Source organism: Neoarius graeffei, chromosome 10 (genome assembly GCF_027579695.1).
Source record: "Neoarius graeffei isolate fNeoGra1 chromosome 10, fNeoGra1.pri, whole genome shotgun sequence".
Classification (NCBI taxonomy): domain Eukaryota; kingdom Metazoa; phylum Chordata; class Actinopteri; order Siluriformes; family Ariidae; genus Neoarius; species Neoarius graeffei.
Window position 1 is genome coordinate 16150905 of NC_083578.1, and position 16874 is coordinate 16167778.

General features: G+C 42.7%; 1 protein-coding gene across 1 annotated transcript in view; it reads left to right on the forward strand.

The window, feature by feature from the left end:
- got1l1 (glutamic-oxaloacetic transaminase 1 like 1) overlaps nt 1–16874 on the forward strand; it is a 34222-nt gene that overhangs the window by 6888 nt on the left and 10460 nt on the right. Inside the window, exons 3-5 of the mRNA XM_060931355.1 lie at nt 7592–7715; nt 9528–9745; nt 11476–11623. Coding sequence (XP_060787338.1) covers nt 7592–7715; nt 9528–9745; nt 11476–11623 — 490 coding nt within the window. The remainder of the gene's footprint in view (nt 1–7591; nt 7716–9527; nt 9746–11475; nt 11624–16874) is intronic.

Here is a 16874-nt window from a genome sequence, read left to right on the forward strand (position 1 = left end):
GAGAAAGAGAGTGCAGGCAGGGTGGAGCAGTTGGAGAAGGATTCCAGGAGTCATTTGTGATAGGAAAGTCCCAGCAAAAGTGAAAGGTAAGATGTATAAGACAGTAGTGAGACCAGCAGTGATGTATGGATTGGAGACCGTCCCCTTAACGAAGAGACAGGAGGCAAAGTTGGAGGTGGTAGAGTTGAGGATGTTAAGGTTTGCGATGGGAGTGACAAGGTTGGACAGGATAAGGAACGAGCACATCAGAGGGACAGCACATGTGGAGAGCTTGGGAATTAAGCTAAGAGAGATGAGACGGAGATGGTATGGGCACATCCTGAGAAGAGATGCAGAGCATGTTGGAAGGAGAATGTTGAGGATGGAGCTGCCAGGTGCACAAAAACAAGGAAGGCCAAAGAGGAGATACATGGATGTGGTGAGAGAAGACATGAAAGTGGCAGGTGTGGTAGAGAAGGATGCGGAAGACAGGGAGCAATGGAGATGAAAGATCCGCTGTGGTGACCCCTACTCAGGAGCAGCCAAAAGAAGAAGAAGTAGTTATAATCACACTAAATCATCAAAAGTGCAAAACTCAGCTTATGAGCAAAGAATTCTTTGACAATGTGTGACTTTTGTCTGAGACAGCGACTGACAAACTGACATCGTACAACTCCAGTCTGTCTGTATGAGATATGACTTTGTTTGTTGAAATTGCTCGTTAAATCCAAGGGCTGGTTTATTTATCACTGATGACTTGCCAGCTGAATACACTGATAATACCAGTGACGCAATGTCTACACACTGTAGTTTGTTCAGACGAGAGACTAGAACAGTCGAAGCCTTTGACTGGATGTTGGGTTGATCTGAAAACCAAAGGCTGGTGTTTCTTGTAAATGTGTAATCTTGTGACGCCCTCATTTGTCACTGTGGATTTAATATCCAGACAGTAACAGAAGAACATGCTTGGATTAAACAAAATGCCGGAAGCAACGCTTCTATGTGATGGAAAGAAAGTTATAAAAGGCAGAGCCTACTGTAACTTTCTTTCTATCACATAGAAGCATCGTTTTCAATATCGTGAAATCCCTTTACGTATTTAACTTTGACCCTGTTGTAATTGGAAATCCATCCGTCATTCACATGGTAGTAGCTGTAAAGCCAGAGGACCACGAAGCAATTCAAAAGCTAAACACTTTTTTAAAATTATTTTTAATCTGTCTACACTACCATTCAAAAGTTTGGGGTCACCCAGACAATTTTGTGTTTTCCATGAAAAGTCACACTTTTATTTACCACCATAAGTTGTAAAATGAATAGAAAATATAGTCAAGACATTTTTCTGGCCATTTTGAGCATTTAATCAAGCCCACAAATGTGATGCTCCAGAAACTCAATCTGCTCAAAGGAAGGTCAGTTTTATAGCTTCTCTAAAGAGCTCAACTGTTTTCAGCTGTGCTAACATGATTGTACAAGGGTTTTCTAATCATCCATTAGCCTTCTGAGGCAATGAGCAAACACATTGTACCATTAGAACACTGGAGTGAGAGTTGCTGGAAATGGGCCTCTATACACCTATGGAGATATTGCACCAAAAACCACACATTTGCAGCTAGAATAGTCATTTACCACATTAGCAATGTATAGAGTGGATTTCTGATTAGTTTAAAGTGATCTTCATTGAAAAGAACAGTGCTTTTCTTTCAAAAATAAGGACATTTCAAAGTGACCCCAAACTTTTGAACGGTAGTGTATTTTCATCCCTGCCAATCAGCAAAGGTTATGTAAGCAACCTTCACTTAAACCAGCTATTAAGATTAGTCATTTAGCAACTCAGTTCCAGGTGGTTGTTGTTTTTTTTTTTTTTTCATTTCACCATTCTTGATCCTTCAGATCTCTTTAAGATGCATTCAAATGGAGTAAGACAAAACCTCATATCAAAAATCATCAAAAGGGATATATGCATCGAAATATACAGAATCCTGTACATCAGTTTTGTCACCAAATGCATAAAGCAGAATTCTGGAAATATAACTATAAGGAAGAACAGGGAGACTTGGGACAAGTTTTCAGTTTTTGTAGATTGTGTGAAATTCTTTGCATGTTGCGTCACATTCATATTGCGTTAGAGAGTATTTGCTATACCCTCTTACCACAGCATGATGTTCTCAGCTTGTCCCATATCCTGGCCTTCAGGCTTCACTTTTTCTGTTTTTTTTTTTTGCACGGCGATATGAGACATTGAGAGGAGAGATGATGGGACATTACATTGGGAGACTTAGGACAAAAATCAAATCCCTAGGCCTACATGTTAAATTTTTATTTATTATCAAAACTTGTAACATATGAAGTGTAACATATGAACACACAATGCTGGTACAGAGATTAGAAAAATGTCAGTTTACCCAAAACCTGACTCGACAAAACAGTTCCATTCTCAAGAAGGAATGACATACAGTGGGGCAAAAAAGTATTTAGTCAGCCACCAATTGTACAAGTTCTCCCACTTAAAAAGATGAGAGAGGCCTGTAATTTTCATCATAGGTACACTTCAACTATGAGAGACAGAATGGGGGGAAAGAATCCAGGAAATTACATTGTAGGATTTTTAATGAATTAATTGGTAAATTCCTCGGTAAAATAAGTATTTGTTCACCTATAAACAAGCAAGATTTCTGGCTCTCACAGACCTGTAACTACTTCTTTAAGAGGCTCCTCTGTCCTCCACTCGTTACCTGGATTAATGGCACCTGTTTGAACTCGTTATCAGTATAAAAGACACCTGTCCACAACCTCAAACAGTCACACACCAAACTCCACTATGGCCAAGACCAAAGAGCTGTCAAAGGACACCAGAAACAAAATTGTAGACCTGCACCAGGCTGGGAAGACTGAATCTGCAATAGGTAAGCAGCTTGGTGTGAAGAAATCAACTGTGGGAGCAATTATTAGAAAATGGAAGACATACAAGACCACTGATAATCTCCCTCGATCTGGGGCTCCACGCAAGACCTCACCCCGTGGGGTCAAAATGATCACAAGAACGGTGAGCAAAAATCCCAGAACCACACGGGGGGACCTAGTGAATGACCTGCAGAGAGCTGGGACCAAAGTAACAAAGGCTACCATCAGTAACACACTACGCCGCCAGGGACTCAAATCCTGCAGTGCCAGACGTGTCCCCCTGCTTAAGCCAGTACATGTCCAGGCCCGTCTGAAGTTTGCTAGAGAGCATTTGGATGATCCAGAAGAGGATTGGGAGAATGTCATATGGTCAGATGAAACCAAAATAGAACTTTTTGGTAAAAACTCAACTTGTCGTGTTTGGAGGAGAAAGAATGCTGAGTTGCATCCAAAGAACACCATACCTACTGTGAAGCATGGGGGTGGAAACATCATGCTTTGGGGCTGTTTTTCTGCAAAGGGACCAGGACGACTGATCCGTGTAAAGGAAAGAATGAATGGGGCCATGTATTGTGAGATTTTGAGTGAAAACCTCCTTCCATCAGCAAGGGCATTGAAGATGAAACGTGGCTGGGTCTTTCAGCATGACAATGATCCCAAACACACCGCCCGGGCAGCGAAGGAGTGGCTTCGTAAGAAGCATTTCAAGGTCCTGGAGAGGCCTAGCCAGTCTCCAGATCTCAACCCCATAGAAAATCTTTGGAGGGAGTTGAAAGTCCATGTTGCCCAGCGACAGCCCCAAAACATCACTGCTCTAGAGGAGATCTGCATGGAGGAATGGGCCAAAATACCAGCAACAGTGTGTGAAAACCTTGTGAAGACTTACAGAAAACGTTTGACTTCTGTCATTGCCAACAAAGGGTATATAACAAAGTATTGAGATGAACTTTTGTTATTGACCAAATACTTATTTTCCACCATAATTTGCAAATAAATTCTTTAAAAATCAGACAATGTGATTTTTCAGGATTTTTTTTTCTCATTTTGTCTCTCATAGTTGAAGTGTACCTATGATGGAAATTACAGGCCTCTCTCATCTTTTTAAGTGGGAGAACTTGCACAATTGGTGACTGACTAAATACTTTTTTGCCCCACTGTAAATTTAATCCTTGTTTGGGGACACGCCCACAAAATTTTCACAAACATTTTTAGCAATGTTATATTTGTAAACCACAAGAAAAGAAAAAAAAACTGTAACTGTCCCAACTCTCCCTGTCTGGCCATCTAGAAAACAGTGACGTGCTGTGAGGTTTGTGGCGAGTGAGGCACTGACTTTTTCAAAATCAGATTTTCAAATATGCACCAAAATATTTGCCAAATACCGATTAGTTTCATATCTCATAGCAGCATTCTTTACATAAGGTATATTTGAAGGTACATATTTGGCCAAGGAAGAATGAAAAATGAATGGCGGTTCAGTAGCCTACCTCCAAAAAACACCACGGCGGACCACACAGGCCACACAGCGGGTACCATACACAGAACAAAGAAGCTGGTTACATGAATGAGATATTTTAAGATCTCTCGGTTTTCCTTCACCTTAGCGTTGTGCATGCTAATGTTTAGCCGGTGCTGTTCATTCAAAGCCACATCTATTCGAGAAGTCCCAAAAGTTTTTAAAGCAATTTGGCTTTGAATGTGAGTAGCTGAGCATTCATGTTTCAGGAGGCTTCTTGGTAGTTTTTTTAAGTCACAAAATCCCATGTTAGTCCAGACATTGTCACTGGTTGAGAACAAGAGACAGGGATAACAGAAAAGGCGGTTTCTTGTAGCACAGCCACACAGCCAATCTTTTCGGTTGCACCACTCACTTTGAAACGATCGGGTTATCTTCTGCCCAGTCCTTTGAAGTAATTCCTTTAGCTCCGGCATCGGCCGTCCATTCTTTATCACGTCCCGTTTTCCTTGAAAGTCCAACTTTTGAGAAACCTTTCAGTTGAGCTATTACATCCTCCATTAATTTGTTGCAGTCAATCGGAACAAGCCAACAACAGTCCAAATTAAACTTTACGTGACGACGTACCGTAGAGAAGAAGCAACCACCAAACAAGAATAACTGAGCTCACGTATGCCCTCTGCACTGCGGCAGAGCTACTGCCTGCCTCACCTCATGTCTTTTCAGTGCGGCTTTATGTCAAATTGTTAACACTAAATAAGTGATACACATACGTAGAAAACATTACATATTATAAGGAAAGTGAGGACATATTATACACGTCTACAATGTATAAAAAACATTTTAATACAGCATTACGTTGGTAGCATACACAGAGTAAGCAAAAGGCACGCGCTCAACCCAGTTAACAAGGGATTGCGCAATCTGACGTGAGGCATGGCTTGGTGCTGCCTCATGTCGCTGCATATTCGCTGCAATTGAATAGGAAATAGGCAAATATGGCGATTTTGATCGCAAAAATGATTGAAATTATTTGAATCATACAGAAATGGCATATATAGCACAGATGATTGGACAAATCTTTATCATTATTTACATTCATTACATCTCATGATGGCTGGATGATGACCGGTGAGGCCCTGCCTCACCTGCCGCCCCTGACCGCACGTCACTGCTAGAAAAAAATCCTTAAATATTTTCCTACGGTACGGACCCCAGTTACGGGCCCCGGTTATGGACCTCTGGTGACTCGCTCATTCACAACAACAACAAACATGGTAGCATTTTTTGTCAACATTTTTTTATAAGATTTATTTATAAGATTATCAAAAATCTTATAATTTTTTGCCAGCATTTCTCAGGAGAATAGCATTAATTTTACAGCATGGATAGCGATAATGACAGTCTTCACAGTGAAAGCAAGTTTTACTACCCTGATGAAGAAGAAATAAAATAAAACATTTCAGGAGAAAGCTAAAAACCTGTAACTGTTGCTAACGCCGAGCAAAAACATGGCTGAATCCTGAATGACTCAATTTTGTATAAATAGGGGACTACATAGGTGGCAAAACGTCGTTTTTTTTCCTGCCATGGAAGTGCACTTGCATACCAAGGAGGAAGCAATTTGCATTACAGCCGTGAGTGAGGATTCAAAATGGCGGCTTGCCTCGGCTCGGTTTTCCCTTTCGGGCGCTCTCGTTTTCTGTTAGAATTTGGTAAAGAAAAAAATAAATATATTATTTCCCAGCTTAAGGTCGGTCCGTATGGCGAAATACCGTGACCTTGGCCTTGAATACTGACCTCGGCCCAGAGTGCCTCGCTCAGTACTTTCAAGACCTCAGTCACGGTATTTCACGATACGGACCTCCCAGCTGGTAAATAACATATCTGTTAACTCTAAGCTAAATACTTTAATTCCTAACAAATCCCCAATTCATCAGCATACATTACTCCATAGAATGGCGGTGGAGGCGAAGTAGAAAATACAAGTTTTGGTTGATAAAATTATCGAACTGCACAAACCTTACTGGCGGCACGGTGGTGTAGTGGTTAGCGCTGTCGCCTCACAGCAAGAAGGTCCTGGGTTCAAGCCCCGGGGCCGGCGAGGGCCTTTCTGTGCAGAGTTTGCATGTTCTCCCCGTGTCCGCGTGGGTTTCCTCCGGGTGCTCCGGTTTCCCCCACAGTCCAAAGACATGCAGGTTAACTGGTGACTCTAAATTGACCGTGAGTGTGAATGGTTGTCTTTGTCTATGTGTCAGCCCTGTGATGAGCTGGCGACTTGTCCAGGGTGTACCCCGCCTTTCACCCATAGTCAGCTGGGATAGGCTCCAGCTTCCCTGCGACCCTGTAGAAGGATAAAGCGGCTAGAGATAATGAGATGAGATGAGATGAGACAAGCCTTACTGCAGTGTCCAGCTTTGTGGCTCCAAAAGAGAAGTGGGTTACTCTAAGGGGCAACATCTAACGTCTGATGTAAACAAAAACCTGATTGATTGAAATTAATTTATGGGAATCCAAACTGTCCCAAGTCTCCCCCATCCCAAGTCTCTCTGCTCTCCCGTACCATTATAACTATGCTATCTTATGAGTGGAAATAGGTTTTTTGGTGCCATGGTTTTGAGTTCACGTATACACAGGTGATAAATCACTGCATAATCATCTGATAAGATAATAAGCCCCTGAACTGTTAAGCCCCCCCGTTATAGCCTAGCAACCTACTCCTGATAATCACAGAGTGCTCCAGTTGAATTGCGAGGGCTTTTTTGCTGGAATATTTGATGAAAAGGCATACTGTGTTAATGATATTTGAGTGCTACAAGTGTTTAAGGCTATGAGATGACGCACACTAACTGCTGACCCTTAAACATTGTGCTCCATGATACAGTTCTAAAGCAGAGAAAAACAGTTAGAGAGTAATCATTTAAAAATAAATAAATAAATGCTTCTTGTTGCCAAAAGCTGGCTCTCATTTTCCTTTCATTGCACTGGAGAGGAAACGTGCGATGCAGTCAACAGACAGAATTACTTCCTTTTTGCATTTGTGAAGTAAGGAAAACGTGCCACACTGAAAAGCAAAACCTTCACTGCATTATTCCGACGTTGCATTATGTCTCGTGAAAGAGCATAAAGCACCTTTCTAAGAGATCAACTCTGACTTCATGTCCAAAGTTAATGTAACGGCCAGGACTGTCGTGTCCTTCAGTTATAGCGTGGAGTCTTTATGATTAACTAATATTGCTTCGCTCTCTGCAGGTTTTAGGTGTGCAGACGGTGGGCGGCTCTGGAGCGGTGCGTCTGGGAGCAGAGTTGCTGAAGCACTGTTGCTGCTTCAACGCTTCCTGGGCCGGCCACGTTCTCCTGTCTTCTCCATGTGATGGTGTGTATAACACTAGCATTGGTATAAAAGTTCAGCTCTTCAGTCTAAAGACGCCAGTGGTCACCAACTGGATGTCTACCACCTTGCACCTTCTCACCACAACCTCCCACAAGAAAAAATGCAAGCAGCATGAGTGAATGCTACTTATACTATGTTGGTAAAGACAAAGGCATCCCATTTCAGATGTGATATAACCTTTAAACTATTTACCTTACATGTAGGGTAGCCTACCTGGTCCGTAACATAATATTGTGCTTTTTGGTTATCTTCAGCTTCTCATACTTTATAGGTATGAATTCGGACAACTGGAAATCTAGATGTGATCAACTTTGTTTACTTCAAGGGTACTTCAAATAGTTCTTGGCCTCACCCGGAAACAAGGGGCATAACTTCCATTTTGGGGCATAACTGTATACTATAAAGGCTTATATCACTGTGTACAAAAACTAAAATGTTAGAAGCAATCAAAGAGGAAAGAAAGCTTCAAGTTGGCATGCTGTTGCTCCAGGACAACACACTCGTCCACACAGCTCGTCCAGGTGGCAGGAGCAGCCAAATGTGGCTTTGAACTGTTGCCCCGTGCACCTTTCTCACCCGACCTGGCACCGCCTGACTTCTGTCCGTTTCCCAAACTGAAATTGCGCTTGCATGGTCACTATTTTCAAGTGATGATGATGAAGTCATCCATGCTGTTGAGGAGCATCTGGAGGTTCAAGATGTGATCACCTTCTGTTCCAAAAAGGACTTACACTACGTTCAGACTGCAACCTGAAACGACCCATATCCGATTTGTTGTGAAATCCGATTTTTTTGTTAGGCCGTTCACATTACCAATTATATGAGACTTGTATGCGATCTCCAATATGAACGGAAAATGACCCAAAAGTGTCCCGCATGCACAAATTGACACGTAATAAGCACATCTATGTAATACGTAAACAAAAAAAAAGCGCACTCTTCAAGTTTGCAAGTAAAGCATGGAGATGAGGCGAGACCTGGCGATGTGGTTTTTGTGGCGGCGGCAGAACTCACACAATAATCTGATTAATGTGGGCAGCAGACTAATGAGACCAAAGGTGTCAAATTACTGGAAATTTCCAGAACAATCTTATAATCTTGTAATACAGGATGGTTTAAGTTATAAATCAGTTATAGAAACTGTTTTATTTAATCAGGCTAACAGATCAACATCCAGGTCCCTACCAAATCCACCATTAGCTTGATCAATTCTATAAAAGTCTATTTAAATTCTGAAAACTGTACAAATGTTGTTGTTTTCCACCAAAGAGGCGGGATTAGCCAACGCAGAATAGTGACGTTTGTCTCTTGTTGATGACGTGTAGGTCGCATGAATGCGACCTGTCCGGTCAGACTGCAGTCGCATGTGAAAATAACGGATATGCATCGGAATTAGGACCACATATCCAAGCGGCCTGGGTCGCATGTGAAAAAAATCGGATCTGTGTCGTTCAGATTGTCAATAACAAATCGGATACAGGTCGCATATGGGCAAAAAAATCGGATATGGGTCGTTTCAGGGTGCAGTCTGAACGTAGTCATAGTGAAGCTTGAATATCGGTGGACAAAGTGCATTGAAGTGACTGTTGAAAAATAATGCAATTACAATCTTTCTCCTGTGATGTTTTCTGGATGAGGCTGAAAACTTTTTGAAGTACCCTCGTAGCTGAAAAAAAAAAGTATAAGAAACCCTCAACACTAACAGTTAAAACGAATGGGGTTTTGGAACATAAATTATACACTATGTGAAATGCTCCATCATTGTTAAACACTTCTGGCCTGATTTATTCACAGAGTCGTTACCTGGTATTTTCGAGGCAGCCGGCATTGGGGCGGTGAAACACTACCGCTACTGGGACAGCAGGAGTCGCAAAGTGTGTGTGGACGAAATGATAGAGGACCTGGAGAAAGCTCCGGAACAAAGCCTGGTGCTCCTGTCTGCTTCAGGACACAAACCCACCGGAGCCCATCTCTCACAGGACGAATGGAAAAGTGTGACTGAAATCCTAGAGGTATAGAACTGCTTAGTTTCTGTTTAAGTAACAGGCAACTTAGTCAGAATTTTTAAAATGACAGGAACGCAACATGCGAATGTGAATTTTAATGCTATATTGGAGTGTATTCCGTTTTCACATATTGCCATCCTTTGTAATTAACAGTTATTCCACGAAACCTTGTCGTATGTACATGAGCTGATAGCTGATGAGGCGCATAGCGCTGAGTTGGCCATCAGCTATGTACGACGAGATTGAGTGGAATAACTGTTTTATTCTATCCACATTCACTGGATTTTGAGAAACGGAGCATTTTTATTTTTTATTTTTTGCAAATTCGATAAATAAAAACTTTATATAAAACATCCAACAAAATAATTTCCGCTTAGAATGGAAACAAACCAGCGAAATGATAGCAATTTGTGAAAAAATGTGATAATAATTATCGAAAAAAAAAAAAAAAGATATGTTCTTAACCATCAAATACTTTCATTCCATATTTTGTTGCTTTTTTTTGGGGGAGAGGGGCTTTTTCTTGTTCTTTAGGGGTTTTTTTTGGCAGTTGGCAAACCAATTTAAAGGTGCATTACTGCCACTGACTGGGTGTGGAACAGGAGATATGGGGGGGGGGGGCTTTATATTTTCTGTTTCTTTTAAATACTTGATAATTTTGGGGGTTTTGTTTTTGAGTAGAGTTTTTATTTTGTCCTCGGTTGGTTCAGGAACATGTTCTGCCATTTTGTTTTTCTCTACTCACGGTATATGAGCTGATAGCCTAGTACTAGAGTAGCCAATCAGAGCGCGCGATTGCTCATATCCAGTGATTGTGAATAGAATAATAAATAATAATTTGGATACATTGGATATAAAAATATTACAATATTAGCACTAGAAGTCCCAGAGAGGGGCCATTTGGCCTTTTTACCTAGAAAACCCACAAGAGGGCCAATTGGCCCCAAGTCCTCCCTGTAGACATTCATTTTGTTATGGAAATGTGGCTGTTGGTTACCTTACAGCTTAGAAATGAAATCTTACAATGCCTGTTGAATGTTGAATCTCTGCATCTTCGTTCCTTGGAGAGGAGCTTCTTTCACCACAAAATTCTTGAGGGAACTGAAGCGATAGTCCATGTGCACTGAGGTATTTATCCATCAAACAATTGTCTGGTTGCAGTCACATGGGACATTCACATGTTCACATTTTAGAATAGAATGTGTTTTTATTCCTCATTCTCACATTCACACAGAAGTAGCCAACATGACTTCACCAGTGAAGTGTGTGAAGTGTGACCCCCTCACCCCACACACTGCCACTAACAGCCTCATTACCATAACAAAATGAGTGATTAGTGTATTGGGGAAAAGCGGTCGGGCCAAATGGCCCCTATGTGGGTCTTCCAGGTAGACAGAAAAATGCTGGGACTGCTAGTTTAGGCAATGCATGAAAACATTTTTATAATCTCGAAACCTTTGAGTGTATTAGTATGCACTAGTAATTCAAAATTATTCCAATAATCAAACTTACAGTACATAACCAAAATAAAACCAATAAACCCTAAATTCACCACACTTCATTAATTATAATAACGAGCTCTTAAGATGAAGTCTTATAATCAGGGAAGTCCTGAAACTCTAAAGCTCTGTAACTGTTGCAGGAAGCTAGTTTTTGACATGTTATACTGTAGTTTAATCATCAATGTTGTATCAAGTCCATCTTTATCCAGTACCTCTCATTTTCTCCTCTCTCAGAAACGTCGGCTTGTGCCTTTCTTCTTGCTGCCAGCTCAGGGTTTGTGCAGCGATATCGATCAGGACTCCTGGGCACTGAGATATTGTGTATCTTTGGGGATGGAGCTACTGTGTGCTCAGTCTTTCTCCCACAACTTCAGCCTGTATGGTAAGAGCAAACAAAGGAATAACAGCACTACATATAGCCCAGTAGTAGGGCCCAGTGAATTCAAATGATTTTTCACCCAGAATTCAACAATTTCCTGCCGGGCAAAGTGGATCTTTTAGACGCATGGAGACAATGACATGTAATTAGACCGAGACCGTCAATGACGGTGTAGCTCACTCTGGCTCCGTCTAGTCCAGAAGGAATGATCTAAAGTGGGCCATGTTGCAAGCTATAGACACTATATACAAGATATATATAGACACTATATATACACCCTAGGAATACCGCCCTAACACTACGTTCACACTGCAAGGCTTAATGCTCAATTCCGATTTTTTTGTGAAATCCGATTTTTTTGTGAGGTCGTTCACATTAGCAAATATATGCGACTTGTATGTGATCCTCAGTATGAACGAAAAGCGACCTAAAAGTGTTCCGCATGCGCATTGCAGGATACGATGACGTCACACGCAGTGAGCATGGCCAGTGTTTACGGAAGTAACCTAAAGTTTCCTGTGTATGACAGTAGCCAGCATGGAGTACCTGGCGATGATGCAGTTGTTGTTGCGACGGGGCCAGAACATGCACAATAGCCTGATGTTAAGGAGGAGGTTGAGAAGGAAGAGGGCAAGGGTTTTGGCTCAGGCGTTCTGCGGGGTAGTGACTGCAACCTCCGTTCAAAGGAACATCAAAGCCATGTTGTTGTAACTTTTTTTGAGAGACCCGCCGCCTACTTCAGCGCAGAATAGTGACGTTTGTGGCTTGTTGATGACGTGTAAGTCGGATGAATGCGACCTGGCGGTTCAGACTGAAGTCGCATATGAAAAGAGCGGATAGGAATCGGAATTAGGACCACATATCCAAACGGCCTGGGTCGGATTTGAAAAAATCGGATCTGTGTCGTTCATATTGTCAATAAAAGATCGGATACAGGTCACATATGGGCGAAAAAATCGGATTTGAGTCACTTCAGCCTGCAGTGTGAACGTAGTGTAATTTGCCCGAAAGAATCCAAAATGGCGAGGAATTGACTGAGAAGTGATTTTTGTTGAACTGCTCATTAAGGCTTAATTAGTCCATAACTCCATTAATAAATGTAATTAAGCAAATCTGGGTAGAAGTTATATGCACCCTAGGTACTCCTACCTTCATGCCAGAAAGAATCAAAATTGGTGAAGAATTAAGGGAGGAGAAGCGATGTGTGTGGAAACTGTTCATTAGGGCTTGATTACTCCATATCTTCATTATTAATTGCAATTATGCAAATTTGGGTAGAAGCCATATGCACCCCAGGCAGTCCTATCTTCCTGCCAAAAAGAATAAAAATCGGTGATGGATTGAGAGAGAAGAAGCAATTTTCATGAAATGTGGACGGCGCTGGACGACAGACGAACAACACATGGTGGCATAAACTCATCACATGTTGGTCGGATGAGCTAATAACCAAATTTAAAAAAAACAACAGATTATTAAGGGCTGTGTATCATCGTGATACAGTATTTAAACATTAGTTGTCATGACAGATTTCAACTTGGACTGTTGCGTGAAAGTTGCATTTATATTATTGTATTACATTTGAGAGCAAAGAAAAAGTGTGATCTGCTTCTTCAGTCCGCATTTTCTATCCACTTTCTCTTTTAAACGTCCCATGGCATGGTGGTTTGTTGATGCTTTAAACGGGCTTGTGGAGGCTTCCGGATGTTATATCCGCAGCCTTTCTCAAAATGAACCCTCGGCACGTAAATATAGCCTCCTGGGAGAAAGCCCCATTTCAGCGCTTTTCCCAGTGCGTCGTTTTGCTAATGAGAAGCAGGAGGCGGGGAAGGGTAGAGGGGAGGGGCGGGCCATGGGGGGAGGGGCTTGACCAAGCTGCGCACACACATACTCGCTGCTATCAGCGCCTGTAGCCACGCTGCTAAGACAAAACCCCGTTCTCCCTCGGACTCCTTTCGTAAACTCAACGTGACACAGAGAGTGAGAGTGTTCGGAGTGGTAGTTTACGAACATATAATACCCTAGGCTTGAACACGCACTCCATAACCAAAGAGGATAGAAGCAGCAACTACAGCAACATATCGCTTATCCAACAGAAGACATGCATTGCGGAGCAATAGTCAAACATAAGCTCATAAGTTACAGTCAATTTCCAGACTAAACTCAGTTTAACAGAGCATGCTGCATGCTCTTTAGTTTTGTAGCGCAGAGTACCTGGCTAACTGCAGGAAGCGGTTAGCTGCACAGCTAATGTAGCCATTGCTAGGATAACGCACCGATTTTAAAACACGGCAAAACGACCAGTTATACACTTACTTGTTCGGTGTTTGTGGTTGATGCGGCAGGGATGCTTGGTACGGACCCAGGCTTCAGTGACAGTTGATGTGCAAAACCTGCCCTGTACTGTCCCAAGTTGTGGAAACATTCCTCAGGAAAATGCTTCCGACAAACATACACCGTCTTAGGTAGACTCGACGGCGTATTATTGAAGTAAATAAAATTAAGCCACTGCGTCTTCAGGGGCTCTCCCGTCGGCAGTAAAAACAGACTCTTTTCTGTGTTGTCACATCCATGTACAGCGCAATTTCCATGTTTCGCTCGCTTAGGTGATGCCATGTTGTTGTGTCCTCTATGGTCTCCTCACTACAACTGGGCAGGGCAATCCATACAGTGGGTGGGAATCCAGAGGGGGGGGCGTGGGGATCATCTCCCTTGCTGACGTAGTAAAGGGAAGAGCTTATCAACGCGCCGTTTTGACGCGCCATTCTCAAATGTTGGGCATAGTTTGGTTTACACATTATGAAATTTCTACCCACTGGGGTGACTTAAGAAGGTCAGAGGAACTCATTTTAACGTTAAAAAACCTCAGAAAGTGAAAATTTCATGCCATGGGACCTTTAAAGGCAAGTTTTTGTTTAAAGACAGTGGTCTAGACGCTACTTAAAAAACCCAGCTAATACCCTTTCTACTCAAGAAAAATCTGGCTACCTTAGAGATATGAACAATTTGCCTAACTGGAATGGGGTGTTGAGAAAATCTCCTTAAGCACGTGCATAACCCGACTCTGAACACGGATAACTTTTCCAGTGTAAATATTAACATAGCATTTAGACTTAAACCTGCAGACAGTAGGATCGAGAAGAGAGTGGACTTAGCCTGAACATTTGAATGAGCATAGCTTCTAGGTTCCAGCCCCTCCCTTGTGGCTGCGCTCCAGCCCTGGCTCCAAAGCCCATACCCGCAGAAGAGCCTGCTGTGCATGCACAGGTTAAAACCCACAGTAACTGAAAAGTTATTTGATAACAGAAACTAGCGTGAATAGAGTTAAATAAGTAGTAAACCACTTTTGTGAACATGTAGCTGTGAGAGCACAGGCACGCATAAATATCAGGACAAAAACCAAACCGATACGACTGCCTGGGCACTTCACAAAGATATTTACAGCAACTTAAAACAAACAAACAAAAATGCTAACCAGAGCAACACCTGAGTATTGCAGTAACATGAGTATATGCGCTATGGAGAGTTACTGTAACCATTACCATCTTGGATTTGTGGGGTTTTTTTTCAAAGCTCAAATCGAACATAAATCAAGCGCAAATAATTACCGTCAAGCAGAAATGTGACAGAAACTACGGCATCGTTTTTGAATCCTTTCAGGTGTTTACTAGTGAGAAAACATGCGCTGTGGAGGAGGGGAAGGGGGGCTGCTCGCAATTTGTGCACAAGCCCTGATTAGCGGCACGGTGGTGTAGTGGTTAGCACTGTCACCTCACAGCAAGAAGGTCCTGGGTTCGAACCCAGCAGCCGGCGAGGGCCTTTCTGTGTAGAGTTTGTATGTTCTCCCCGTGTCTGCGTGGGTTTCCTCCGGGTGCTCCGGTTTCCCCCACAGTCCAAAGACATGCAGTTAGGTTGACGTGGGGCGGCCTTGGGCTGAGGTGCCCTTGAACAAGGTACCGAACCCCTGACTGCTCTCCGGGTGCTCTGGTGTGGCTGCGCACTGCTCTGAGTGTGTGCGTGTGTTCACTGCTTCAGATGGGTTAAATGCAGAGGATGAATTTCACTGTGCTTGAAGTGTGCATGTGACGAATAAAGGTTTCTTCTTCTTCTTAGCACTTTGTCGGACACTCCTCCTGGCTCTGATTGGTTGTTTTGATTCGGGCACTGTGGATTGTTGCAAATGGAATTAGGAGCACTAGGTGGAACCAGAGGTGCCTGATTTTTTTTTTTCTCCCCCCACGGCTTCTCTGTCTCATGTGTCTGGACATAGTGACAGCTTTAGCAAATATGACAAAAGGTTATTTTTATATGGGTTACCTACTGCAGCTGTAAAAGCAGACGGCCTTTTGATGTTATAACCGGTGAAATTTAGTTCCCTCTGAAACTCGGTCATTGTGATATATGTTTATTTCTGTAATATCTAAAAAAAAAAAAAAACAGGCCATTCTGTGGCTGGGAAGTTATTTAATTTGAGAGGAATCCCGAGCAAATAACGTGCATGAAATCGCTCGCTTCGTACAGTCAAGCAGACAGAGGAAGTCCGGTGTGCCCATGTGCATGTTTACCTTTCGGTGTCTTCTTCTTCTTCTCTTGGATTTTACGGCAGCTGGCATCCAGCATTGCATTACTGCCATCTACAGGTTTACCTTTGACCATGCACTGACAGTTCCATCATTCTGTCACTAAACGAACAGCTGATCACACCGAGGTGCTCGCTGACCACCGATATTTATTAGGCCAAGTTTACATTAGACCGTATCTGTCTCGTTTTCTTTGCGGATGCACTGTCCGTTCACATTAAAACGCCGGGAAACGGGAATCCGCCAGGGCCCACGTATTCAACCCAGTTCGTGTCTGGTCCGGTGCTGTGTAAACATTGAGAATACGCGGATACGCTGTGCTGAGCTCTAGCTGACGTCGTCATTGGACAACGTCACTGTGACATCCACCTTCCTGATTCGCTGGCGTTGGTCATGTGACGCAACTGCTGAAAAACGGCGCGGACTTCCGCCTTGTATCACCTTTCATTAAAGAGTATAAAAGTATGAAAATACTGCAAATACTGATGCAAATACTGCCCATTGTGTAGTTATGATTGTCTTTAGGCTTGCCATCCTTCCACTTGCAAGTGGTGAGTGACTTGCGCATGCCCGATATGCACTGGGATCACACACACAGTGGCTCAGTCCCGAATCACTGCTCGTGCGCTTCACTCGCGTGCTCTGTGAGCTGCGCAGGGCCGGAGTGCGCACCCTCC